The sequence below is a fragment of the Monodon monoceros genome, unplaced genomic scaffold (genome assembly GCF_005190385.1).
Source record: "Monodon monoceros isolate NGI ecotype Baffin Bay Population unplaced genomic scaffold, NGI_Narwhal_1 Super_Scaffold_12, whole genome shotgun sequence".
In the NCBI taxonomy this organism is placed as follows: domain Eukaryota; kingdom Metazoa; phylum Chordata; class Mammalia; order Artiodactyla; family Monodontidae; genus Monodon; species Monodon monoceros.
The window spans coordinates 109,597,856-109,625,797 of NW_021703768.1; the positions used below are offsets into that span (position 1 = coordinate 109,597,856).

The 27,942-nt window shown below is 37.5% G+C and overlaps 2 protein-coding genes across 8 annotated transcripts in view; both read right to left on the reverse strand.

Annotated features, from left to right (window-relative positions):
- The window catches only part of MEIKIN (meiotic kinetochore factor), a 113,230-nt gene extending 92,850 nt beyond the window's left edge, over positions 1–20,380 (reverse strand). The window contains exons 1-6 of the mRNA XM_029216812.1: positions 20,269–20,380; positions 20,028–20,121; positions 19,539–19,626; positions 17,794–17,854; positions 14,069–14,206; positions 6,731–6,850 (exon numbers count right to left, since the gene is read on the reverse strand). Of these exons, the coding sequence (XP_029072645.1) occupies positions 6,731–6,850; positions 14,069–14,206; positions 17,794–17,854; positions 19,539–19,626; positions 20,028–20,121; positions 20,269–20,380 (613 nt within the window). The remainder of the gene's footprint in view (positions 1–6,730; positions 6,851–14,068; positions 14,207–17,793; positions 17,855–19,538; positions 19,627–20,027; positions 20,122–20,268) is intronic.
- A 3,591-nt stretch (positions 20,381–23,971) lies between these two features.
- The window catches only part of ACSL6 (acyl-CoA synthetase long chain family member 6), a 62,611-nt gene continuing 58,640 nt past the window's right edge, over positions 23,972–27,942 (reverse strand). For 4 of the 7 annotated variants that reach the window (XM_029216513.1, XM_029216511.1, XM_029216515.1 and 1 more), the window contains exon 21: positions 27,170–27,635. In XM_029216513.1, coding sequence (XP_029072346.1) covers positions 27,498–27,635 — 138 coding nt within the window. In that variant the 3' untranslated portion in view covers positions 27,170–27,497. Of the gene's footprint in view, positions 27,636–27,942 lie in introns of all 7 variants that reach the window. The other 3 variants (XM_029216516.1, XM_029216510.1, XM_029216512.1) reach the window with 2 other exon arrangements.

Here is a 27,942-nt window from a genome sequence, read left to right on the forward strand (position 1 = left end):
CTTTGCGTTCACCATTTGTCACAGGGTTCTGTCCGTCCATTTTTTGTTTTTTACATTAAAAAATTTTTTTTCTTAATAATTATTTTTATTTTAATAAATTTATTTTATTTTAACTTACTCTATTTTATTTTATTTTATCTTCTTCCTTTCTTCCTTTCTTTCTTTCTTTCTTTCTTTCTTTCTTTCTTTCTTTCTTTCTTCTTTTTATCCCATTTATTCTGAGCCGTGTGGATGAAAGGCTCTTGGTGCTGCAGCCAGGAGTCAGTGCTGTGCCTCTGACATGGGAGAGCCAACTTCGGGACACTGGTCCACAAGAGACCTCCCAGCTCCACATAATATCAAATGGCGAAAATCTCTCAGAGATCTCCATCTCAACACCAACACCCAGCTTCACTCAACGACCAGCAAGCTACAATGCTGGACACCCTATGCCAAACAACTAGCAAGACAGGAACACAACCCCACCCATTAGCAGAGAGGCTGCCTAATATCATAATAAGCCCACAGACACCCCAAAACACACCACAAGACGTGGACCTGCCCACCAGGAAGACAAGATCCAGTCTCATCCACCAGAACACAGGCACTAGTCCCCTCAACCAGGAAGCCTACACAACCCTCTGAACCAACTTTAGCCACTTGGGACAGACACCAAAAACAACGGGAAATACGAACCTGCAGCCTGCAAAAAGGAGACCCCAAACACAGTAAGATAAGCAAAATGAGAAGACAGGGAAACACACAGCAGATGAAGGAGCAAGATAAAAACCCACCAGACCTAACAAATGAAGAGGAAATAGGCAGTCTACCTGAAAAAGAATTCAGAATAACGATAGTAAAGATGATCCAAAATCTTGGAAATAGAATACAGAAAATGCAAGAAACATTTAACAAGGACCTAGAAGAACTAAAGAGGAAACAAGCAACAATTAACAACACAATAAATGAAGTTAAAAATACTCTAGAAGGGATCAATAGCAGAATAACTGAGGCAGAAGAACGGATAAGAGACCTGAAAGATAAAATAGTGGAAATGACTACTGCAGAGCAGAAAAAAGAATGAAAAGAACTGAGGACAGTCTCAGAGACATCTGGGACAACATTAAACGCACCAACATCCGAATTATAGGGGTCCCAGAAGAAGAATAGAAAAAGAAACGGACTAGGAAAATATGTGAAGAGATTATAGTTGAAAACTTCACTAATATGAGCAAGGAAATAGTTAATCAAGTCCAGGAAGCACAGAGAGTCCCATACAGGATAAATCCAAGGAGAAACATGCCAAGACACATATTAATCAAACTGTCAAAAATTAAACACAAAGAAAACATATTAAAAGCAGCAAGGGAAAAACAACAAATAACACACAAGGGAATCCCCATAAGGTTAACAGCTGATCTTTCAGTAGAAACTCTGCAAGCCAGAAGAGACTGGCAGGACATATTTAAAGTGATGAAGGAGAAAACCTGCAACCAAGATTACTCTACCCAGCAAGAATCTCATTCAGATTTGATGGAGAAATTAAAACCTTTACAGACAAGCAAAAGCTGAGAGAGTTCAGCACCATAAAACCAGCTTTACAACAAATGCTAAAGGAACTTCTCTAGTCAAGAAACATAAGAGAAGGAAAAGACCTACAATAACAAACCCAAAACAATTAAGAAAATGGGAATAGGAACATACAGATTGATAATTACCATAAATGTAAATGGATTAAATGCTCCCACCAAAAGACACAGACTGGCTGAATGGATACAAAAACAAGACCCATATATATGCTGTCTACAAGAGACCCACTTCAGACCTAGGGACACATACAGACTGAAAGTGATGGGAAGGAAAAAGATATTCCATGCAAATGGAAACCAAAAGAAAGCTGGAGTAGCAATTCTCATATCAGACAAAATAGACTTTAAAATAAAGACTATTACAAGAGACAAAGAAGGCCACTACATAATGATCAAGGGATCGATCCAAGAAGATATAACAATTGTATATATTTATGCACCCAACATAGGAGTACCTCAACACATAAGGCAAATACTAACAGCCATAAAAGGGGAAATTGACAGTAACACATTCATAGTAGAGGACTTTAATGCCCCACTTTCACCAATGGATAGATCATCCAAAATGAAAACAAATAAGGAAACACAAGCTTTAAATGATACATTAAACAATATGGACTTAATTGATATTTATAGGACATTCCATCCAAAAACAACAGAATACACATTTTTCTCAAGTGCTCATGGAACATTCTCCAGGATAGATCATATCTTGGGTCACAAATCAAGCCTTGGTAAATTTAAGAAAATTGAAATTGTATCAAGTATCTTTTCCAACCACAACGCTATGAGACTAGACATCAATTACAGGAAAATATCTGTAAAAAATACGAACACATGGAGGCTAAACAATACACTACTTAATAACGAAGTGATCACTGAAGAAATCAAAGAGGAAATCAAAAAATACCTAGAATCAAATGACAATGGAGACATGACAACCCAAAACCTATGGGATGCAGCAAAAGCAGTTCTAAGAGGGAAGTTTATAGCAATACAGTCCTACCTTAAGAAACAGGAAATATCTCGAATAAAAAACCAACCTTGCACCTAAAGCAATTAGAGAAAGAAGAACAAAAAAACCCCAAAGTTAGCAGAAGGAAAGAAATCATAAAGATCAGATCAGAAATAAATGAGGAAGAAATGAAGGAAACAATAGCAAAGATCAATAAAACTTAAAGCTGGTTCTTTGAGAAGATAAACAAAATTGATAAACCATTAGCCAGACTCATCAAGAAAAAAAGGGAGAAGACTCAAATCAATAGAATTAGAAATGAAAAAGAAGAAGTAACAACTGACACTGCAGAAATACAAAGGCTCAGAAGAGATTACTACAAGCAACTCTATGCCAATAAAATGGACAACCTGGAAGAAATGGACAAATTCTTAGAAATGCACAACCTGCCAAGACTGAATCAGGAGGAAATAGAAAATATGAACAGACCAATCACAAGCACTGAAATTGAAACGGTGATTAAAAATCTTCCAACAAACAAAAGCCGAGGACCAGATGTCTTCACAGGCCAATTCTATCAAACCTTTAGAGAAGAGCTAACACCTATCCTTCTCAAACTCTTCCAAAATACAGCAGAGGGAGGAACACTCCCAAACTCATTCTTCGAGGCCACCATCACCCTGATACCAAAACCCGACAAGGATGTCACAAAGAAACAAAACTACAGGCCAATATCACTGATGAACATAGACGCAGAAATCCTCAACAAAATACCAGCAAACAGAATCCAACGGCACATTAAAAGGATCATACACCATGGTCAAGTGGGGTTTATTCCAGGAATGCAAGGATTCTTCAATATACGCAAATCAATGAACGTGATACACCATATTAACAAATTGAAGGAGAAAAACCATATGATCATCTCAATAGATGCAGAGAAAGCTTTCGACAAAATTCAACACCCATTTATGATAAAAACCCTGCATAAAGAAGGCATAGTGGGAATTTACCTCAACATAATAAAGGCCATATATGACAAACCCACAGCCAGTATCGTCCTCAATGGTGAAAAACTGAAAGCATTTCCACTAAGATCAGGAACAAGACAAGGTTGCCCACTCTCACCACTCGTATTCAACATAGTTTTGGAAGTTTTAGCCACAGCAATCAGAGAAGAAAAGGAAATAAAGGAATCCAAATCGGAAAAGAAGAAGTAAAGCTGTCACTGTTTGCAGATGACATGATACTATACACAGAGAATCCTAAAGATGCTACCAGAAAACTACTAGAACTAATCAATGAATTTGGTAAAGTAGCAGGATACAAAATTAATGCACAGAAATCTCTGGCATTCTATACACTAATGATTAAAAATCTGAATGTGAAATCAAGAAAACACTCCCATTTACTATTGCAACAAAAAGAATCAAATACCTAGGAATAAACCTACCTAAGGAGACAAAAGACCTCTATGCAGAAATTATGACACTGATGAAAGAAATTAAAGATAATACAAATAGATGGAGAGATATACCATGTTCTTGGATTGGAAGAATCAACACTGTGAAAATGACTATACTACCCAAAGCAATCTACAGATTCAATGCAATCCCTATCAAACTACCACTGGCATTCTTCACAGAACTAGAACAAAAAATTTCACAACCTGTATGGAAACACAAAAGACCCCGAATAGCCAAAGCAATCTTGAGAACGAAAAACAGAGCTGGAGGAATCAGGCTCCCTGACTTCAGACTATACTACAAAGCTGCAGTAATCAAGACAGTATGGTACTGGTACAAAAACAGAAAGATAGATCAATGGAACAGGATAGAAAGCCCAGAGATAAACCAAGCACATATGGTCACCTTATCTTTGATAAAGGAGGCAGGAATGTACAGTGGAGAAAGGACAGCCTCTTCAATAAGTGGTGCTGGGAAAACTGGACAGCTACATGTAAAAGAATGAAACTAGAACTCTCCGTAACACCATACACAAAAATAAACTCCAAATGGATTGAAGACCTAAATGTAAGGCCAGAAACTATCAAACTCTTAGAGGAAAACATAGGCAGAACACTCTATGACATAAATCACAGCAAGATCCTTTTTGACCCACCTCCTAGAGAAATGGAAATAAAAACGAAAATACACAAATGGGACCTAATGAAACTTCAAAGGTTTTGCACAGCAAAGAAAACCATAAACAAGACCAAAAGACAACCCTCAGAATGGGAGAAAATATTTGCAAATGAAGCAAATGACAAAGGATTAATCTCCAAAATTTACAAGCAGCTCATGCAGCTCAATAACAAAAAAACAAACAACCCAATCCAAAAATGGGCAGAAGACCTAAATAGACATTTCTCCAAAGAAGATATACAGACTGCCAACAAACACATGAAGGAATGCTCAACATCATTAATCATTAGAGAAATGCAAATCAAAACTACAATGAGATATCACCTCACACCAGTCAGAATGGCCATCACCAAAAAATCTAGAAACAATAAATGCTGGAGAGGGTGTGGAGAAAAGGGAACCCTCTTGCACTGTTGGTGGGAATGTAAACTGATACAGCCACTATGGAGAACAGTATGGAGGTTCCTTAAAAAACTACAAATAGAACTACCATATGACCCAGCAATCCCACTACTGGGCATATACCCTGAGAAAACCATAATTCAAAAAGAGTCATGTACCAAAATGTTCATTTCAGCTCTATTTACAATAGCCAGGAGATGGAAACAACCTAAGTGTCCATCACTGGACGAATGGATAAAGAAGATGTGGCACATATACACAATGGAATATTACTCAGCCATAAAAAGAAAGGAAATTGAGTTATTTGTAGTGAGCTGGATGGACCTAGAGTCTGTCATACAGAGTGAAGTAAGTCAGAAAGAGAAAGACAAATACCGTATGCTAACACATATATATGGAATCTAAGAAAAAAAAATGTCATGAAGAACCTAGGGGTAAGACAGGAATAAAGACACAGACCTACAAGAGAGTGGACTTGAGGATATGGGGAGGGGGAAGGGTAAGCTGTGACAAAGTGAGAGAGAGGCATGGACATATATACACTACCAAACGCAAGGTAGATAGCTAGTGGGAAGCAGCCGCATAGCACAGGGAGATCAGCTCGGTGCTTTGTGACTGCTTGGAGGGGTGGGATAGGGAGGGTGCGAGGGAGGGAGACGTAAGAGGGAAGAGCTATGGGAACATATGTATATGTATAACTGATTCACTTTGTTATAAAGCAGAAACTAACACACTATTGTAAAGCAATTATACTCCAATAAAGATAAAAAAAAAAAAAAAGAAAATCACCATGAGATGAACACCACAGAAAGAACTGTGGCAATCAAGTTCTTCTGATGAATGGTAATATCAGTGAATGAAAGTTTGAGGAGAAACAGGACTTATGGAGCCTCAAACTATCTTTTTCTAGGTATTTATTAACTACAGAGGGAAACTAGGAACTTTACAGTGGAGAAAACCAGCAGATACCACCCTAATTAAGTGAAGTTTAACATCACCAATAAGAAGATATATGTACTGACATTAAGAATTCCTTAATACATCATTTCTGTGATGTTCTTATCAAAAATTGCATAATCTCTTTCCAATCATGAGAAAACACTAGACAAATTCAAACTGAGGGACATTCTACAAAATAACTGATCAGTAATCTTCAAAAGCATCAAGCTTATGAAAGACAAACACTGAGGATCTGTCACAGATCTCAGTAGACTAAGGGAGAAATAACAATCTAATTCAATGTAGGATCCTAGATAGGATCCTGAAACAGAAGAAAAGACGTTAGTGGAAAAACTGGTGAAACGTGAATAAGGTCTGTAGTTTAGTTAACAGTTTAATACCAATGTTAATTTCCTGATTATCACCATTGTATTACGGTTGTATAAGATAGTATTTCAGAAAGCTGGATGGGAGGTATATGGGAACCCTTAGTATTACTTTTGCAACTTTTCTTCAAGTCTAAAATTCAAAATAAATGTTTTAAGAAAGTAAACCCATATGTACTTAAGCTACTTACTATTAGTCAGATATGATGTGTAGCCAAAGGTAATCCTCATCAATGAATTTAGCTTAGAAATCATTCAAAAGAAAAAGTACTTTGCTTTTCCAATATAGACAAGGGTTTCCTCTTGTGATATGAGGAAAAAGAATGTGAAACTTACCTAAAATTGCAGAGAGGTTTGAAAACTGTAGTGCCTTCTGTATCGGTACTGCTTTACTGGTGTCCAAAAGAGTGGAATTCTTACATAGCAAGTTTTCTTCCAACATGGGACACTCCCAATCTAAAAAAGCAGGGAGAAATGGCACAAAATTTTGAACAACAGCACACAAGTGGCAGATTACCTTTTTCTCCTCAACTTAGGTCCCCAGCCCATACCAAGCTATGGTAGTTGAAGAAAGTTTGGGTGAGACAGAGAAAAACAGACAAGCCTTGACGGCATCAGGATATTAAATAATCTTTGGGCTTTTGCAGTCCCCTAACACTCTTATTTCCTTTTACCCACCTTTCCCATTGTCCTCATACTATTATATCACATATTTATTTAGGCCAATATTCAATATAGACATAATGATGATAAATTGCCATAAAAATCTTAATTTTTACTCTTGTGGTATATACCATGACCACCTTTTGTTTTTCCTGGAGTCAATAAAAGTCTTGTTTGTTTAGTTTTCTCTGTATTTTTCATCTATTTAATCCTAAACTCTACCAAATTGTATAAATCCATTCTGTTTATTCCATCCTCAGATGTTCTGAAATTTTATAATGTTTTGTGTTGGTGTTTTTCATCTATTGTGCTAGGCACAGTATGGCCCTTTTAACCCAGAAATCATATTCTTTAGCTCTAGAAAGTGTTCTGGAATTGTATCTCTGATAATTTTCTTCCTTCTGTTTATTTCATTATCTTTTTCTGGAACTCCTATTATTTGATATTAGATTTCATATATTGCTTCTCTAACTTACCTTTTTTCGCCATTTTTTGTGTTTTCCTCCTGACTTTTTTTTTTTCTTTCTGGGAAATCTCCTCAACTTAGCCTCTAATCCTTCTATTGAGTTTTCTATTCTGCTACTGCATTTAATTTGTTCTCTGAATATTCACCCCCCTTTTTTTCCCACAGCATCCTATTCCTATTCAATGGATGCAATATACATTTTTTTTATCTCAGTGAAGGTTTTTTTTTCCAGTATCTTCCTTGTATTCCTATTTCTGCTTGGTTTCTTCTCTTATTTTTAATTTTATTATGGTGGGAACACTTAACATAAGACATACCCTCAAATTTGTAAGAGTGCAATAGAGTATTGTTAACTGTAGGCACAGTGCTGTGCAGCAGATTTCTAGAACTTATTCATCTTGCATAACTGAAATTATTCCTGTTGAATAGCAACTCCCCACACCCCTTTCTTCCAGGGTCCTGGCAACCAACATTCTACTCTCTACTTCTATGAATTTGACTTCTTTAGATATCTCATACAGGTGGAATCATATAGTATTTTTCTTCCTGTGACTGGCTTATTTCACTTACCATAGTGTCCTCAAAGTTCTTCCATAGTGTTGCATATAGCAGGATATCCTTCTTTTTTTTTTCTCACATCTTTACTGGAGTATAATTGCTTTACAATGGTGTGTTAGTTTCTGCTTTATAACAAAGTGAATCAGCTATACATATACATATATCCTGATATTCCTTTGTATGTATTCCTTTGTATTCCAATGCATTCCATTGTATGCATATACCTTATTTTCTTCCTCCATTCGTCCCTCAATGGTCACTTAGGTTGTTTCCACATTGGGTTATTGTGAAAAAGGCTGCAATGAACACGGGAGTGCAAATATATCTTCTAGGTCCTGACTGCAATTAGTTTGAATAAACACTCAGAAGTGGGATTGGTGGATCATATATGGTAGTTCTACTTCTAATTTTTTGAGTAACTGCCATACGGTGTTCCATTGCAGCTTCACTATGTTACACTCCCATCAACAGTGTAGAAGGGTGTCCAATTTCTCCATATCCTTGCCAACACTTCTTTTTTTTTTAAAATAATAACCTAATAACATCCTAAGAGTTGTGAGGTGATATCTCACTATGGTCTTGATTTGCGTTTCCCTAATGGTTAGTGATCTTTTCATATACCTGTTGGCAATGTGAATGTCTTCTTTAGGGGAAATGTCTATTCAAGTTCTTTTGTCATTTTTTAATCAGGTTATTTGGATTTTTTTCCTTTTGAATTGTGGGAGTTTCCAATATATTTTGGATATTAATCCCTTATCAGATATGTGGTTTTCAAATATTTTCTCCCTTTTTATAGGTTGCCTTTTCACCCTGTTGATTGTTTCTTCTTCTGTGCAGAAGCTTTTTAGTTTTATCAAGGCTCACTTGTCTAATTTTGCTTTTGTTCCCTGTGCTTTTGGTGTCACATAAAGAAATAACTGCCAAGACCAATTGCCATGAAGATTTTCCCCTATGTTTTCTTCTAGGAGTTTTACAGTTGCTGTTCTCACGTTTAAGTCCTTACTACATTTTGAGTTGACTTTTCTGTATGATATAAGGTAAGGGTCCAATTTCATTCTTTTGTATCTGGATATCCAGTTTTGCCAACATCATTTGTTGAAGAGACTATTTCTCCCACATTGTGTATTCTTGGCACTCTTGTGAAAGATCAGGTGACCATATATTTATGGATTTAGTTTTGGGCCCTATATTCTGTCCTACTGGTCTACATGTCTGTATTGCCAGTACTATAATGTTATATTTACTGTAGCTTTGCAATATATTGATACTTTGAAATCAGTTAAGTGTTGATTTTCTGTCCAAATGTTCTATCCAGTATTACAAGTGGGGGTACTGAAGTCTCCTACTATGATTGTATTGATGCCTATTCCTACCTTCATTTCTGTCAGTGTTTGCCTCATATGTTAGGTGTTCTGATGTTGGGTGAATATTTATTCATAATTGTTATGTGTTCCTGATGAACTGACCCTTATATAATTATATAACGTCCTTCTTTGTCTCTTATAATAGTTATTGACTTAAAGTCTATTTTTATCTGATATAAGTATAGCCCCTCCTGCTCTCTTTTGGTCACCATTTGCATGGAGTATCTTTCCCCATCCATTTACTTTCAGTCCATGTGTGTCCTTAAATCTAAAATGAGTCTTTTGTAGACAGCATATGGCTGGATTTTTTTTCAATCTATTCAGCCACTCTTTGTCTTTTGATTGGGTTTAATCCATTTATAGTTACAGTAATTATTGATAGAGAAGGACTATTACAATTTTGTTGTTTTCTGTTTTGTAGTTCTTTTACCTCTCTTTCCTCTTTTGCCATGTTCCTTTGTCTTTCACTGATTCTTTTATGTTGATATGCTTTGACTCCTTTCTATTTTTCTTTTGTGTCTCCTCTATAGGTATTTTGTGAGTGTGTGGTTACCATGGGGCTTACACAAAACATAGTTTAAACGGTCTACTTTAAGCCGATAACAATTTAACAAACTCTACACTTTTACTTCACCCCTCAAACACACTTTGCAATACTGATGTTACAATTTACATCCTTTTATATGGTGTATCCATTGACATATTTTTATAGTCATATTTAATACTTTTGTCATTTAACTTTTATACTAGAATTAAGTGATTTATATGTCACTGTTATAGTATTAGTATATTTGTCTATATACTTACCAGTGAGTTTTATACTTTCATATGCTTTTATGTTGCTGTTTTAGAGTCCTTTGTTTCAACTTGAAAAACTCCCTCTAGCATTTCTTGTAAGGCAGGTCTAGTGATGATTAACTCCTTCAGCTTTCGTTTGTCTGGAAAATTCCTTATCTTCTCTTCATTTCTTAAGGACAGCTTTGCTGGTTAGAGTATTGTTGGTTGACAGTTTTTTTCTTTCAGCACTTTGTCTGTAAAATTCCACTCCCTTCTTGCCCGCAAGGTTTCTCCTGAGAAATCCGCTGATAGTCTAATGGGGTCCCCTTGTACATATCAAGTCACTTTTTTAGTTGCTGCTTTCAAAATTCTCTTTTTGTCTTTGACTTTTGACAATTTGATTATGTGCACCCATGTGAATTTCTTTGGTTCATCTTATTTGAGGTTTGTTGGGGTTCCTAGGTCTGGATGTAGATTTCCTTCCCCAGACTTAGGAAGTTTTCAGCCACCATTTCTGTGAAAAAGCCTTCTGGCCCTTTCTCGTTCCCTCCCTTCCTACCTCCCTTTTCCCTATGGGACTCCCACAATCCATATACTGATCTGTTTTCTTAACAGAAATCTCAAACTTTCTTCATTCTTTTATATTCTTTTTCCTTTTTGCTCCTCTGACTGGATAATTTCAAATGACTTATCTTTGAGTTTGCCGATTCTTTCTTCTGCTTGGTCTAGTCCAATCTCTTTTACTGGGTTTTTAAAATTCATTTACTGTTTTTCTCAGCTCTAAGATTTCTTTTTGGTTAACTTTTTTCCCTATCTCTTTCTTAAAATTCTCACTTTCTCTGTGCATTGTTCTCCTGAGCTCTTTATGAACATTTGTTGAACATCTTTATGACAATTATTTTGAATTCTCTGTCAGGTAGTTCATATATTTCCATTTAATTAGGGTCAGTTTCTGGAGCTTTATCTTATTCCCATTTTTTGGACCATGTTTCCCTGTTTCTTTTTCTTTAATGATTTGTGTTGGTATCTGCACATTAGAAAAAACAGCCACCTCTCCCAGTCTTCACAGATAGGTGTCGTACAGAAGACCTTCACCAATCTTCCCAACCAGAGATTCTGGGATCCTCTCAAACCTTCTTGCCAGTTCAAACCATAGTCTTTGTTCTTAGTGCCCATGAGGAATCTAGAATACACCAAGTCCCATCAGTGCTCCAAGACAGATGAGACAAAAACTATTCCTTTGAGCAGCCCCCGGAAATGTTGGAATGTTGGACACAGTCCAACTCTTTCCCGCTCCAGAGAGAAGCCGGGATCTAGTGAATGTTTTTATGCTAGGACAAAATACTATCTTTGTTTCAGCACCCATCAGACTTCTAGAGTATGTCAGGTCCCATCAGCCCTCTGAGGCAGATAAGACAGTAGGCAATTCTTTGACCATTCCCAGAAAATTGAGAACTTTTGACACATGCTTCAGTCCTTTCCCTCCCTCCCTAGGGAGAAGCTGGAAGCTGAAGGTTTCCTGCCAACCTGTGCTGGGGGTGTGAATTATGGTGAAAGGGTGTCTTGAATTTTCCTACTGGCTTCTCTGGGTGTGGGGGGGGCTGAGTTGGGTCTTTGTTGCTGCGTGCGGGCTTTCTCTAGTTGCGTCAAGTGGGGGTTACTCTTCTTTGTTGTGGTGCACGGGCTTCTCATTGTGGTGGCTTCTCTTGTTGCTGAGCATGGGTTCTAGGTGTGCGGGCTTCAGTAGTTGTGGCTTGCAGGCTCTAGAGCACAGGCTCAGTACTTGTGGCACAAGGGCTTGGTTGCTCCGCGGCACGTGGGATCTTCCCAGACCAGGGATCGAACCCGTGTCCCCTGCATTGGCAAGTGGATTCTTAACTACTGTGCCACCAGGGAAGTCCTTCCTACTGCCTTTGATGTGACTGGTCTCAAGCTTGCCTGAGGTGCAGGAGCCCCTCAACTAGTTTTTAGATTTCTCACAAAGGGAATTAGTCCACGTATTGTTGTTGAATTGGTGTGTCCCTGGGGGAAGGCAGGTCTAGGGTTTCCTATTCCAACACCTTACTGACCCACTACCATATTTTGCTTTGTTCTGATCTCTATGTTTTATGTTAGAGGGTTTTCTCAGAAGTCTAGTAGTCCTTGGCTCTCTGAGGGCCCTAAATGGCTAAGTGGGATCTCTATGGCTTAGTTGGGGCTTGTCACATAGGCAGCTTCACTGTAGGGTCCTTGTCAGTTTCACTGAAGGACTACTGAGGCCAGTATCTTTAGATACTTTCTTTAGGGTTGCTCAGATTTCTCAGGAAAAAACCTTCCATTCTCTTGCCTGAAAGTTTCAATTCTGGGTGCTAGCATTCTGGAAGCTGAACAGAGTAATGAGCTGTTGGGTTAGGATGAGAATAGGCACTGGGTGAGCAAGTACCACAATTTGGAATGTACACTTGCATTTAATTCCCCCTTTCTGCATTCACTACAGTATCTGAAGCAGTTGGTTTTTTCTGTATAATAAATAACACTGAAATGCCAGTAGCATAAAATGAAAGCATTTATTTCTTATACTCATGTCTACTGTTTGGCTCAAGCAGCTCTGCTTTAGATTATATGGGTCTGGTGATCAGCTGGAGCAGCTCTCTGAAGTCTGCAGTCTGCCTGGGGCTATCCTGCTCTGTATCTCTTATTCTGGAGTCCCACAGGAGAGGTAAAAGCTAATTAGGATACACATGTGGTCCCTGACTTATAATGGTTCAACTTACAGTTTTTTCCATCATAAGTGGAAGAAGATCTGTATTCGTCTCACGATGGCAAAAGGATAAGAGGACAAGCCCAATCATGTATGCACATATCAAAAGTCTGTTTATGTATCACTCACTGATATCCTATTGCCCAAAGTAAGTCATATGGTCAACTCCAAAGCAAAAGAGTGAGGAAGTACACTTCATCCACTATGAGGCTATGACAAGGGTATGGCTATATAACACTACTACAGGGGAATAAGCAATTGGGACTAACATTTCAAAATACCATGGTATCCCTGCTATTAACAGTGCCTAGTATCCTCCAGTCCAGAGTCCCTCTGTTTCAAAACACCCCAAAGAATAAATCTCCAGACTCCATTTGAGTAGGAAAGGAGAAGTCACCACATCTTTTGTGTTTCAGACACAGCTTTTTACAAGTATTTTACAAGCCACATTGAAAACTTTTCTGGGATACTATGGTATTGTACAAACTAACTTGTTTCTGGGGTATTCTCATTGTTGATTTAGGACTCAGTTTTTTCAATTCTGCTTTATCAGACCATTTGCTCTCTAGCTTTCCAAACTTTATGCTTTATTCTTCCCCATTCTCTTTACTCTTATGTGCTTATGTCTTTTTAAAAAAGCCATTGCGCAAAGTTGTGGAGGAAGGCATGTGTTCAATCTGCATCATTAACCAAAGGCTCTTAATTATACATATACTAAATGTAAATAACTGTTAATTTGTAGAAAAAATTCAGACAGGGAGATGGTCTAGTCAAGCTTTTAGTTATTGAAAAGTAAGAGAAGTATAGGAAGTAAAAGATAGCTCATGGTTCAAGAGAACAAGTATACATATGTTATGTGCAAAACTGCTTACTAACTGGATATGTATTACATATAAATGCTAATCTTTTCATCCTTCCCTGATCTGAGGGCTTTTGATCTATAGTCCTATGTGACTGAGCATGGAACACAATGGATAGTGGGCAGAAGAAGGTTTTGGTGGAAAAGAAGTATACCTCCTCAAAAGGAACATTATTCATTGCAGGATTTGTGGACAAAGGAGCAATTTCTATAGTGGAGCAACTTAAGGTTGAAATTATTTTCTCACCTAAATAATCTGATCCTCTGAAGAGTTCAGGCGACGGGAAGCTACTTAAACTCTCTTCAAAAGTCTTGTATTCTGTATAAGAGTCTGTGATTGAGTAACTTAGAAGAGAGCTAGAAATATCATGCTGTAAACTTAGTCCTGTAGAATAAACAAACAAACAAAAAGGGTAAAATGTTTCAATAGTAAACAGATTCAAAATGCTAAGAATTCAAAGTTGTAGAAATGTACATGCAGTTATATACTAATAATGTAAAATTACACATACAACTGAAAAGGCATACTATTGTACACAATCTTAAATTGTACTTCAATCTGAGAAAATAATTCTGTTTTTGATATGGAGAAAATGCACTATAAATCTTTTCCATTGTTTTTCAAAGTTTTATAATTTATTCCTTCCCTACTTTGGTTCAGTTATAATTCTTGGCTGAAAAATGCAAGTTTTATCAACTATACTTCAATAAAAAATAAATATAAATAAATAAAATGTATACTTTTTTTTTTTTTTTTGCGGTATGCGGGCCTGTCACTGTTGTGGCCTCTCCCGCTGCGGAGCACAGCGCAGGCTCAGCGGACGTGCAGGCTCAGCGGCCATGGCTCATGGGCACAGCCGCTCCGCGGCATGTAGGATCTTCCTGGACCGGGGCACGAACCCGTGTCCCCTGCATCGGCAGGCGGACTCTCAACCACTGTGCCACCAGGGAAGCCCATCTAATTGCTACTTTTAAGGATTTCCAAAAATCCTATTTTCAACATTAACTCTATCTATTCCTTCAGGAGTATGATTCCTCTAATTTCTGAAACTTCAGCTTGCCTCCGTTTGCTTCTTGGTTTGTTCTAGGTATCTAGGTTTCAGCTTTTTTTTCCTGTCTGTTAGGCCTATTATAATTTATTCATCTACATTCCAAATTCCAAACTTTTGCTGATTATCTCTTGTCAGCTGAGGTCTCTTTTTCTCTATGTTGTGGATTCATGCCTTTTTTAATGGCTTTATTGGTATTTTAGTGAGGTTTCAGAAGGGAGAAGTAAACATATATGTTCAATCCTCCATATTAAATATGAAATCCTGAGTTAATTTTCATCATGTTGCAAAATTACTAGATTCCAAGACAGAATTAAAACAAGTAATTATATGTTAAATAGAATTCTGTGGGCTGCTCAAAACCTAACCATTTATATTTTATTATAGCATAAAGTATTCTAGGTCTCAAATATCAATCAACAAATGAACTCAGAATACAACCAGTTTGTTAGAGAGTCTATTTTCTATTTCCTCATACCTTTCACACATCAATTTGATAAAGCTAGTAACCAAGGACATTTATCATATATTTAAACTACAATTTAAAAAAATACTGTTTATGGTAAAATTGTTTATTTCCTCTAAATAGAGTAGAAAACTCATTCAACAAGCATTTCAAACTATTTTATGTCCCAAGAATGGAATAGGAAGATAAAAGATAGTGCTTATTTTCAATAGCTTTAGGGCCTAGAGGAACAAAAACAATTATACTGCTGTTTTGAGTCCTATGACAGTGCCATAGAATTACCAGGATAGAACAACTCATCTAGAAAGAGAGAAGAGCAGTCAGGAAAGGCTTCCCAGTAGAGATAGCACCTGAATCTATTTTTGAAGAACTAGCAGAAGTTAACCAGGCAAAGAGGAGAGAAGAAGAAGGAGGGAAAAGCATTTGTTGAGAACCTCCCATGCTCTTTTGCACTATAGTTTAAGAAAATTCCTCTATTTTCTAGCTAGCTAATTTAATTTTCAGCTGAATACATCTCAATATTAGGTTAATTTCTTGTTTTAAAATTTGATGATATTTTTAGTTTCCAGGGACTATAATTTTTTTTTATAGCAGCATGTTATATTATGGATTCAACGGCCTCTTGTCTCTAAAGAGATATTTAAAGTTTTCTACCATTTCCCTCAGGTGTTAATTCTTTTGTTTGTTGCATTTGTGGCCTCTCTTCCATGGCACTGATTTTCTTCAAAGATTTGACTGTTTCTGATTGTTCATATCTCTATTTGAGAATCTGTTTGTATGGCACAGAGTATAAATTCTGAAACAACAACCTACCTCTGGAGATTTTAGAAGAGTGATGAGACATTCTTGGAACTTACGGTCTAGGTGGGGATGTCCTCCTGTATTTTCCAGGTATTGTAGGTTACATGGGGACACTGCCCTATTTGGCTAGTATCCACATTGGAAGTCTCTTATATCAGAATTCCCACTTCAGAGAGCCATAATGTATCTTCTTCCTGGACTTAGCAACCATAAGCATAATCTATATTTTTAACTTTTTGCCCCTCTGCTGTGTGGCAATCAATCTGGAGTTACTTCAGACTCCCTTCTGCTTCTCACACCAGTTCCAACATTGACCCTAAGGAGCCAAAGTGAAGACTTAGTTCACTTTGCTTGGCAGTAATTCCTCGGGTTTTGACCTGGCAGCAGGCACTGGGAGCTGCCAGTGTTTCCAGTGTAAGAAGGGGATGAGAAGGGTGACAGGTCATACAGTGCCAGAACGTAGTGCTTAATCCACCACCTTGACAACTCCTTCAGGGTCCCATCTATTACAGTGTTTTGCATTTACTGACCAAGTGTTTTGAGTTAAGTGCATCTCCAGAGCTATTCTTACCTCTGCAGTGGTTTTTCTCTGCTCTTCATTTATTCATCAGCTGGATCTCATCTGTTTTTAAGAATTCCTCAGTATTTTTGATGTGGTAATGGCATCCTTTCTTGTTTTCAAAAATAACTTCAATTACACCAAACTTCTATCAGTAGCCCTCCATATCCAACTGCCTATTTGACATTACTACTTAGGCATCTTAAACACACCCATAACTTATTAAAAAGAGAATTTATTATCTTTCCCTCAAACAAGGTTTTTTCAGTGAATGCTACCACCTTATACTCAGTTATGCAAGCCAGAAACACGTGTCATCTTTGATATCTCCATCTTCTTCACTCTTCATTTGCCAAATTCTGTCAATTTCATTTCCTACAACAGCCATAAGATATGCCCACTTCTTTCCATTTCCAATGTCATCCCATAGTACAAAGAGCCATCATTCCTCCCCTTAACTACTGCGATAGCCTCCCAACTGGTCTATTTACATCTACTCCTACTTTTTTCCATACTGTAGCTAATACGATCATATCATTCTGTATTTAAAAAACTTCAGTGGCTTCCTGCTGCTCCAAAGATAAACATCAGTATCTTTGGCATGGCCTATAAGGCTATGCAAAGCCTCAGTTTGTCCAACCTTGTCTTATTATCACACTTCCTCCTCTCTACTTCAGCCACACTGGCCTTCTTTCAGTTCACTGAACACAAAATGCTCAGTCCCATGTTAGGGTCTTTGCACATGTTGTTCCTTCTGCCTGGATTTCTCTTTATTCACCTCTCTTTATAGTTCAGCTCTTCTTTTTTTCAGATCTCAATTAAATTGCCATTCCCTCATGGAAGTCTTCCCTAATCTCTTCAACTAAATTCAGTTACACTCAAGTTAACCTCACTTTTGTAGCACTTATCGCAATTATAATTTACTGGTGTGTGCTTGAAGGCTTTGAGGATGAAGTCTACAGCACAGGCCGAAGGATTCAACTTGGACCAGGAGAAAGACATCTCTTCCACTGAGATGGGAAGATAAGGCAGAGATACAAATGGATGCTTATGTTTGTAAGAAAGCAAGTTGAAGAAGTTCACGTTGCCAGTCTTACCTGATACTCGTTCACTATTTGATAAACTACTATCAACCTGGAGGTCATCTGTCACTGACTCCTATGTGAAATAAGAATTAAAGATATAACACCAATTATGAGATGGAATATTTTTATATTATAATATTATAACACATTGATTTGGTTATTTCAAAAATGCAAAACTAGTATCAACTTTGTATATCAGTTTCATATGTAATACATTCTTTCAGCTTATTGATACAGATGTAGTCTTATATTTAATATTAAATCTTAAAATATAATATTATGGACATATCTAGGGAGTCAACTAACTATTGTGGGATAAACCAGCAACTAGAAAATAAAGATGAATATTTTTCTGACACCGTAAGTAGGAAAGAATTTTTTCCCTCTAAATATGAAAGCAAAATAAATCAAAAGAAAATGATTGATAAATAAGTCTAAAATACCAAAAATAAAATTAAAGGCAAACAAATGTGGAAATATTTGTAACGTGTGTGTAAAAGTACAACAATCTTCAATATATAATGAGTAAGTATTTCACCAAAAAATCACACAAATGGCCAATAAAATGAGAAAAAATATCAACCTTACTAGTATTCAAAGAAATGGAAAGTAAAACAACATGCTACTTTTCATCTATCAAATATCTATCTATCGATCGATAAGTAGATAGATAGATATTTTAAGTTTCAGATAAGATGGTGCCAACTGGCCAACATGAATCAAAACTTTAAATATAATCCAACCCTTGACCCACTGCAACATATTTGTCTTAGGATATCAATCTGAGGTACACACAAAAAATTTCTGTGGTAGGATATCTACTGATATCTAAAACAGCAAAACCTTAGAAACAATCTCAATCTCCCAACCACAGAAAAATAGTTATACAAATTATAGTATACTTATGTATAAGACAAAGCACTATGCAGACACTAAAAACCATATTTTTGAAGATTACTTAATGTTAGAGGAATTTACACAATGAGATAATTTGTAAAAAAAAATTTTAAAGGCACAGAAAAAAGGAATGGAAGGAAAAGTACAAAACTTAAAAGAAACTGATTAAACATTTTTTTGCATAGTCTGAATAATCTATTAGGGACACTTAACACTGTTAAAATCTGGGGAAAAGCCTTTTTTAAAAAAATGCCTTTTGTTAAAACTGCCCTCCCCCAAAAAACATGTCAAAGAGAAATACGCGAGCTAAAATGCTGGACTGTGACTATCCAATTTAATGCTAATGTCAGATGAGTCACAAGCAATTTTTAAAATCTGGATTTCTCCAAACTACTGCTACACATGTTTAAAATACTGTACAGAATCCACATTAAATACAGTAGATCAGGAAGTTATATAATATTCTAATGATAATGAATCCTCTGTTTCTAACTGTTAATGCAAAGTCAAATGAGAAAACATGAAAATGGCTTTGAAATGTTTAAGTGCTACCAAACATTAGAGAATTACTAAGAAACACTTTATATCTGTCACACAGAAAATTAGCCAGTAATGAATATTTCTTAAATTTTTGTCAAAGGAAAGAAAAAACAAAAATGCACGGCTATGAGTCTACCAGAATCATTAATTCAAGGCCCTGTCTGAAGATACAGCATCAATGTTTATAAAAACACTAGAAAGCTATGTAGTCTCTATAGAACAAAGACCATATTATATTTTCATATAAGACCAGAGGTACATCAGGCACCACTGGTCTCTACCCTAAGCTTATCCAAGGACCATAGGAGAAACATACATACACTCAATGGAGCAATCTTCTCATCCTGGGCTTCTTCACTAGTGCTATTTTCATGCAGGCTTTTCTCTCCTGTACCTCTTAACTGAGTGCTAACAAAAAACAACACAATTAGTTTGCACCGTCTGGACTTGGCTCTCCACGTCCCTGATCACTATTCACACTGTTATAGTCTGAAAAGCTCTGTGGGAACATAATTAACAAGAAGTAAGGAACACAGTAGGTGAATTGTATCAATAACCAATTGATGCCACGAATGCTTTCCCGGAGGTTTTCTCTCACTTGCTTTCAGGCAACTTGGTAAAACTTTTTTTTTTTTTTCTTAATATATCTCTTTCCTAAGTCAAATTTCTAGCTCTGTGTTCGGAGAACAACGAAATCAGAACACACTATTTTCTTCACTGACTCTTAGAATGAAAGGCTATTAGGAGAAAATCAGGATTGAAATTTTGAGGTGGCCAGAGGCATGGGGCCGTTACTCGTGGATACGCACCTCGGTGGCCCGGAGCTGCTACCTCCCAGCCGACTCCGCTCTGATTTCTCTGTGATTCTCTGCAAACCGCGCGTTTTGCCACTTCTTTTCAGGCCTAAGAGAGGGTGACATGCTTCAGGGAAAAAGCTTTGGAGGCCTGCCCGCGGGCCTCGGAGGTCCCTGGGGCTTAGGCCCAGCCCACCCCGTGTCCCACTCCGCAGGCCAGCCACACGGCGCTTACAGTGGGCAGACAGCTTCCGGCCGGGCCCTGACGGGGCCTCCGCCTTAGCCGGGGCACCTAGATCTGGCGTTGGGGTTAGGTTGAGCCTATGGCTGGCCCGCTTTTTGCGCGTATAGACCCGTAGTGACCACATTGCCACCCCACCGCCAGGCCTCGGAGGGCTCTTGGCCCTCGAAGGCCTGTCTCGTCTTCTTCCTGAGGAACCGAGCTACGCCAGAGGGAACCAGCGTCCAGGCCTGGCCTGCGGGGCAGCCCGAGAGGAATGAAAGAAGTGAGAAAAAAACAACAGGCCCACAGCGCCAAACCCCACGCTGGTCTGGAAACGCCGCCTCACTCCCGCCTTTTTATCTCCGAGGAGTCACGCGGTGGCTTCTGGGAAGACACAGTGAAGTGGCAGTGCCCCGCCCTCCTGGAGGCGCAGCGCCAGGGAACTTGGTGGTGGGCGGGGGGCCTGGACCTTGGACTCTAGGCGCAGGCTCTCTCGCCTCGCGCTGAAGGGAAAATTAATGGAAAAAGACTTTTCATCGTCCAGGAGGTTGTTCTTTTGCTTTTCATTTTCTCATTAGTCTGATGGGCCCAACACCTGGTACTGATGCCTGGGCCGCTCTCCTTAGCAACATTACCAGGAAGGCCATGGTAATGGAGTTTGAAGTCTCTAAGCACACGGAGTCTAGCTGGGGGTCAGCCTGACTCAGTGCAGGAAGGTCAGAGAGGAATGAAAGCACGTTATGGTGACGGGGCATGTCCTCCTGAGCAATCAACTTCAGTCCCTGGGGCCGCCAATTTACTGGGGGCGGGCATGGTACTTGAGAGTCTAACCAGGCATTAGAAGAGCTTAGGTTCCAGGAGGTTTCTTCTCAGGGACAAGCAGAATCCCTTAGCCCCTGCCTAGAAGCTACCTCCTGGACATCCCTGGGCAGCCTTGTGGTTAAGGTAGTGAGTTCCACAAGGGATGCCCTCCTAGTGCCCTGAGGCTCAGCTCTTTTGCTCTGCCCAAAGGAAGTCACATAGGAATGACCACTCATTCTCTCCATACACCCAGGTTGAACCATCTGGCTGCATCTGATAAACATATTGTGCCTATAATAACCACCTTCTTATTTTAAAAAAATGTCATTTCACAACATTAAAAAATGCTGTTTGTATAGATGAAATTAGAAAAACACAGACTTTTTCTGTGATGCTCCAATATTGCCTGTAAATATAGCACACATATAGCCACAATATTTTCATAATAAAATCACTGAATTTTTTATTCAAAATCTGCTCGTAGAAAGTCACTTATTAATAATTAAAACAATCACTAATTAATCGTTAGACTTAACTTTGTAAAGAACAGAGGGTAGGCATTCTTACCTGATTAGATATAGTGCTTTGAGTCACTGAATCACTACTTACTTAGCACCTCACTCTGTGTTAGGCATTGTGGTAGGTCCTGGGGATACAGAAGTGAATTAGAAATGGTTCTTCAATCAAGGATCTCACAATTTTGTTGCAGTATAAAGCAGTTATCGTATTTCAACATCTTCTCTTTAGTCACATCCATAATATGCTGACAGGCAGTCTCTAGTTTACAAGCCAGGTCTCCAGGCTCCCTTCTTGCCCTTTGGAGAATGTTGTGAAAAAAAAACTTGGAGCTCTTAAATGACCTTTGGGAGGTATAGATCCTGGGATGCCCTAGACCTAGAAATGGAAGAAACATTGAAAAAGGAAAACAGCTTAAAGCAAAAGTTGATCTGCCCTTTGGTGGCCCTATTCTCTAGAACTGTCTCTCTATACTGAATTACATTCACTGAAGTGCCATCAAGTAAAGGTTTATGGGAGTTAATGCCTAGGGTTTCAAAACTGGAAATAACCTTTGGTGTGATTCCTTGAGCCAAAAGGGTCCTTAGAGATGATCTTGCTGTCCCCTCAATTCGAAGCTGAGCAAACCACAACACAGGAGGCTCATTATGACAGGTGGTTGACCTAGGTGGCATGGATCTCCTGACATTTGGCTAGTGTGCTTGCCATGCTCCCATTCCTCCTAACACATGGCTGGGAAAGGGATGGGGGGAACAAGGAAAAGAGCTCGAAGCCCTAAGTAGCAAGGGGAGGGGAAGGGACTACATACAGACTTGCAATTTAAAGTTTCACCTACCCAGCCTATAAAAGGGGAATGAAATGTGTCCCCTACAAAAGGGTGAGGTAGGGCAGAGATATCTCAACTCAATCACCTGTCTCCCTCCACTCCGTCCTCAAATACACAAATGCCAGTGCAAGCATTCAGCCATGAGTGTTAAACTGAACATCTTCCATTTCCCTGTTGTATTGCTTCCATGTCTACACTCAGAATTCTTTCAGTGTTTCAGTTCAGTCATGTGGTTTTGACTAGATTGGAACAGTCATGGAGATGCTAACTTCCATGGGAAAAGAAAATCCAAATTTTTAATAGATTTCTGAAGAAAGCTTTTGGGAAAACAGCCAGTTCATGGGTTTAGGATTCCCTGGAGCCGAGAGGAAATCTTCCTGAATACCGTTTTCTTATCAAGTGACTCCCCCACCCCCCAGCCCCAAGAGGCTTCATTTGTAGTACCATCCACAGGCTTTAGGGTCCAACTGAAAATCGGCTTATTTTTGCTTAGTTGACAGGATTGGAAAAAAAATAACAGTGATAGATGAAAAGTATCTTTAGGTATTGCAGTCTTAATGCTATGCAACATATGTAAAAGGGCCAAGGAGATTATAGACATTTCTTGAGCATCCACTATGGGCCAGACCTTCTGCAGCCCCAGGCAACTCAGTCTTAGTGAGAGTGGGGCAAAGGGACAATCAACCATGCAACCATGTGGGAAGCTTCTTAGAGAAAAGGATAGTTGAACTGAGTTTTAAGATATGAATGATAGGAATTAGGGGGGTTAAAGGAAAGGGTATTCTATGAAAAGGGGACCTAAAAGCATGATGCTTTTAGGGCACTGCAAAAAGTAGTTGGTATGATTGGAGCCAATACTCTATAGAGGAAGGGCTGGAGAAGAGATGCTGGGCCTTGTGTGCTGAAGCAGGGAGTCTGAACTTTATCCTGGAAACTGTGGAATATTAAGCAGGAGAGTGGCACGACCAGATTTTCAATTTAGAAAGATCCCCCTGACTGAAATGTGGATGGTGAAATTTGAGGAAGCTGGGGTGGAAACAGGAAGACGAATTTTAAAAGCAGTGTAATATTCCAGACAAGAGATGAGAGTGGCCCCAACTACACTAAAAGCTGTGAAAATAGAGAGAAGTAGATGGTAGCAAATATATGGCAGAATCTGCATAATTTACACATGGCAGAATGTACAATTTTAAGAAAGTGTACCGCTGTGTATGGGTAAAAGACATTATGGAAATACTGTTTAAGGACCATCATGATGGAAAATTTGAATACAATTTTTTGTTCTTTTAAAAATATAAAAATGAAGTAAATACAGGACACATTTGGTAATAGCAAATGTGCAAGGAAAAGGATAGGTTCTCTGGGGGGCCATAAGTCTTTAGAGTTTGGGGACCCTTATAAAGGACGTAGAGTATGCTGACTAGTGATATAGCTTGATACAGTGTTTACCATAAGCACTATGATCTATGATCACCAAGTATACTAACATCAGGGGATTATGCTAAATAAATATTATAAAATAGTAATTATAAGCAACTTTGAGAAACAAAAAATCTTTATTTTTTACAAATGTTTTCATAAATGCATTTTATATTTGATATGCATGCTACTATAACAAAGCAACTAAAAATATAATTACAGTTAAAATAATTTTATGCATATTTAAAAGGTAATTTTTTAATCTCAACTTTTAAAAATTGAAAGTAGAATAAGCAGTTCTTGCAAAAATATCCATTGCCCTCCATGCAATTTTTGCAATGACTTAACAAGGAAAATAAAAATAATCAGTCAAATGAATGCTTAAAAGCCACTGTCACCTCATGAAAACCTTTTGTTTGGGACCAAGTTTAGAAATGCTTGTGTTCCAGGTAGTATATATCTATTGCCTCTGGGTTATAACCATTCATGTGTTCTAACTGAAGAGTTTCTCATTAGGGCTTTGTCCTCACTTGAATGCTAATTCCATTCTTACTGCAGTTAACTGTAGATTCACAGAAAGGACTGTGTAGCATACTTGAGAGAAAATTCAGACTACCAGGATCATTTTTTCTTTTCATGTATATGCTTCCTTAAAATAGAAATAGGCAAGAAAATACAGCAACATAGCTCATATAGTTTATCAATTTTATATATGATTTTCCATTCTTTTTTTCCTGAGATATGAAGCAAGTTTGTAAGTGGTCTGTTTTCATGCAAAAATACATTTTTCCATTCTTTACATTCATTTCACAGTATTTTGTATTCTAAGTAACTATATCACATTTGTGCTTTATACATTTGGAAAATAAAGAATAATTCATTCCCTTTACTGCAGAAAAATAAAAGATCAGAGGTTCTTTGATGGGTAATACAATCAAAGTAAGTGCTGACTTCAAGTTGCTAAAACATTACCTGACTATAAAAATTGCAATGAAAAAATCCTATTTTTTCTCATGCTTGCAGTTTTACCTAAATTTAGAACGAAAGGTTGACTTGCTCATGTGAGGGAGACTAGGTATGTTTATTCCTTAGACTCCTGAGTTCGTGAGTTCCTAATATGTGAAGCTAGGCCTGCACATACCTGGTCAGTTTCCTCTCTCACCTGGAGGAGAATCACAATACAAAGATGTCTTTTATGGCAAAAGGAAAAAAAAATTGGTGTATATTCTATTTTATATCTTTATAAACAACAAGATTAGTTTGTAAAATGTAAGAATTACTAACACATTTAAATGAGAAAGAGATAAAAGGCCAAACATTTAAGAACATGTTTATGTTAAGTAATTGATCTCCGTTATACCTCTAGACTTAAATTGGATCTGATGTCCACTATGAATGTAAATGTCTTAAGTACACAGCCTTTTTCTACATTGGTTAAAGAGAAATACAAACTTTTCCCCCTCAAAATAAAGTTGGGAACTCTGAAGTAAGAAGGATTTTTTTTCCATTAACACATATTGTTTCATTTCTCCTTTATTAAAAAATTCAGTAGAGTTAAACAGTGGAAAAAATAAATGTACAAGCAATATATTTAGGGCCCACTGTTTACTGTTCTCAGCACATCTGCCAGAACCTATTTATATGCCCAAGTGTGATGATTTTCACAGGAATCAGGAAGGCGAATAGAAACATAAGATCTTTAAAGTGAGAAAGAGAAGAAATCTTAAGTTATCCATAATCAATTATCTCTAACTATTATTAGGTATAAATGTTATCAAAATAAATTTTAAATTATTTGCTTATAATTTCATTGTCTAAAATCCTTTGGAAACAAAGACAAATGTGAAATTTAGTTGAGCAGAAGGACAATGGGAAAGAGGTTCATTTTCCTCAAGATGTGAAGCTACTTCCCTTTAAAATAATACAAATATCCAATTCAGGTAATGATTTTCTCTTTTAATTAGTCAAATATATATTAAATATAAAAAAATTAATGCTATGTATAATAGATGTGGCCTTGGACATTTTTAGTATTTGTTTATTTAGAAATGCCTTTAAAAATTAATGTGCACAGAACTAGGTCATCTACTAAAAGTCAAATTTATAAGTGCAAGTAGTGGGACTGCAGAGAGAATCCAGCAAAGGAATATGTAAAAGATTGGATAAATACATCAAATGAAGCTGTGGTTGTCCACTTTTGTGAAGACTGAAATATAAGTGTATAATCACTGGTGCAGATTCATCTAGTAAGCCTGTGTGATTATGCAGTTTCTAACCGACAGCATTTATTGACAGTTTGGATTTGCTCCAGGGGTAAGGAGCTTCTGGACTGTGAATACTGCCCCCATCTCTGCTTTCAGAGTCCTGTCTCTACAGAAGAAAACACTTTCCTAGGGACAGTTTCTTCTGTAGATGCAGTCTGTAGCTTGGAACCTAACTGCTGTCCATGCTGGGCTTTAATTATACGACATTGTTGGCACCCAGGTGCAAGAAGTATTTAAACACATAACGCCAAGAAAGGAGGTTTTCATGGGTAAGCTTAGAAGGGTTTAGAGATTCTATGCATGAAATTATTTCCCAAGGAGATATTTATCTATGATGGACGTAAATAGTTTTCTAGGGGTATTCTGAAGAGGTTCTTCAAACTTACGTTGTTGAAAAATTATTTCATTTGGAAATAACATCCCCCCCTCCCTACATCCTGCCGTGATAATCTCTTACTGGAAGAAAGTGAAGCTGTTCAGAATTATTGCCATATGGGTTTCGCAGGCCTGGCATGGACACATTGAGAATGGAAAGACTGGAAGAACCCAGCAAGGAACATCAGTACATTAATTGCTGCCCACCCTGAGAAATAATTCTGGGTTTCTTCTCCCAAGTCTTCCCTAAAGGTCCATTCATTGCAGAGCAGAGTCAAACAGACATCTTTTATAATTCATGTGGTAAGACATCCATGAATATACACATACTATCCTTGAAGTAGTTGTACATTACATTTTTTTCTGGGTAGCTCCTTAATATTTGAATGAGCTTAATAAATAAGAAAATGTATTGAAAGATCTTTGTAAAATGTTATGTAAATACATTTGTTTTAAGAATACTTGAATTTGCATTCTTCATAAATAAAAGTAAAAATTGGAGAGAAAATTTTTTCACGTCAATGAGGATTGTTATGTTTAAAGAATCTGAAGTTATGTAGAATGTGAGCTATCATGTTTTGTTTCAGAATGATTCTGTATTAGTTTTAATTTTTTAAGTCTGATTTAATTGTGATTTTGACCATCAGTTATTGAATGAGGTAGTCCACATTGCCTAGATATTTGCTGTACCTGGTTACTATTCCACAAATAATTAAGTACAATATATCAGTTATGTTTTTCCTTTATGTTTAATAGAAGTTCTGTGAACACTGAGAATATATTACTTTTAGTGGTACACAGTTCTTGAGAAAATTCTTGATTTTTACAATGCCATTTGTGATATTTTTAGCAGCTTACTACAATATCATTGTAATAAAAATAAAGTATACTCGGTGATGAGAGAGAAAATATTGTTAAAGACCTCTTGGGACAGGAAGAGGCTCAGTCATAAGGTCACGTGCTTTTCATTTTCAGCTGCATCATTCTGACACATTACTTTCAAAAAATAACTATAATATTGCTACATTGTCCATTATACTGAGAAGAACTTCCCTTGAACTTCACATGGAGATTGAGTAAAGCTCTTCTATTTGTTTTTTGAAGTACTCTCTCAGCTCAGGTCTCTTAGCCTTTAGTGTTGGTGTCAGCAAGCCATTTTGAACTGAGAACATATCACAGTGGATGTGAATGGCTTTAACCTAAAAACCAAATGCAGAACACATCTTTATCAGGAATATAACACAGCATTCATAGCATACATGATAAAAGTAGACAGGCATATGGGAATAGAAATATTGATATAAAAACACTATGCCTATTTAAAAGTCAGAGTTATCCTAATAACATTTCAGCCTATTTGATATGTCTGAAAGCCACCTTTTTTCCTTCTTACTCCTCCATTTAGCCAGTCAACAGAAATGAGTTAATTCCTTACTCTGTGCCAGGCACGGAGGACACAAAGGGGGATCATGAGCACCGCTGCCCTCGGGGAGTGCACAGTGGAAT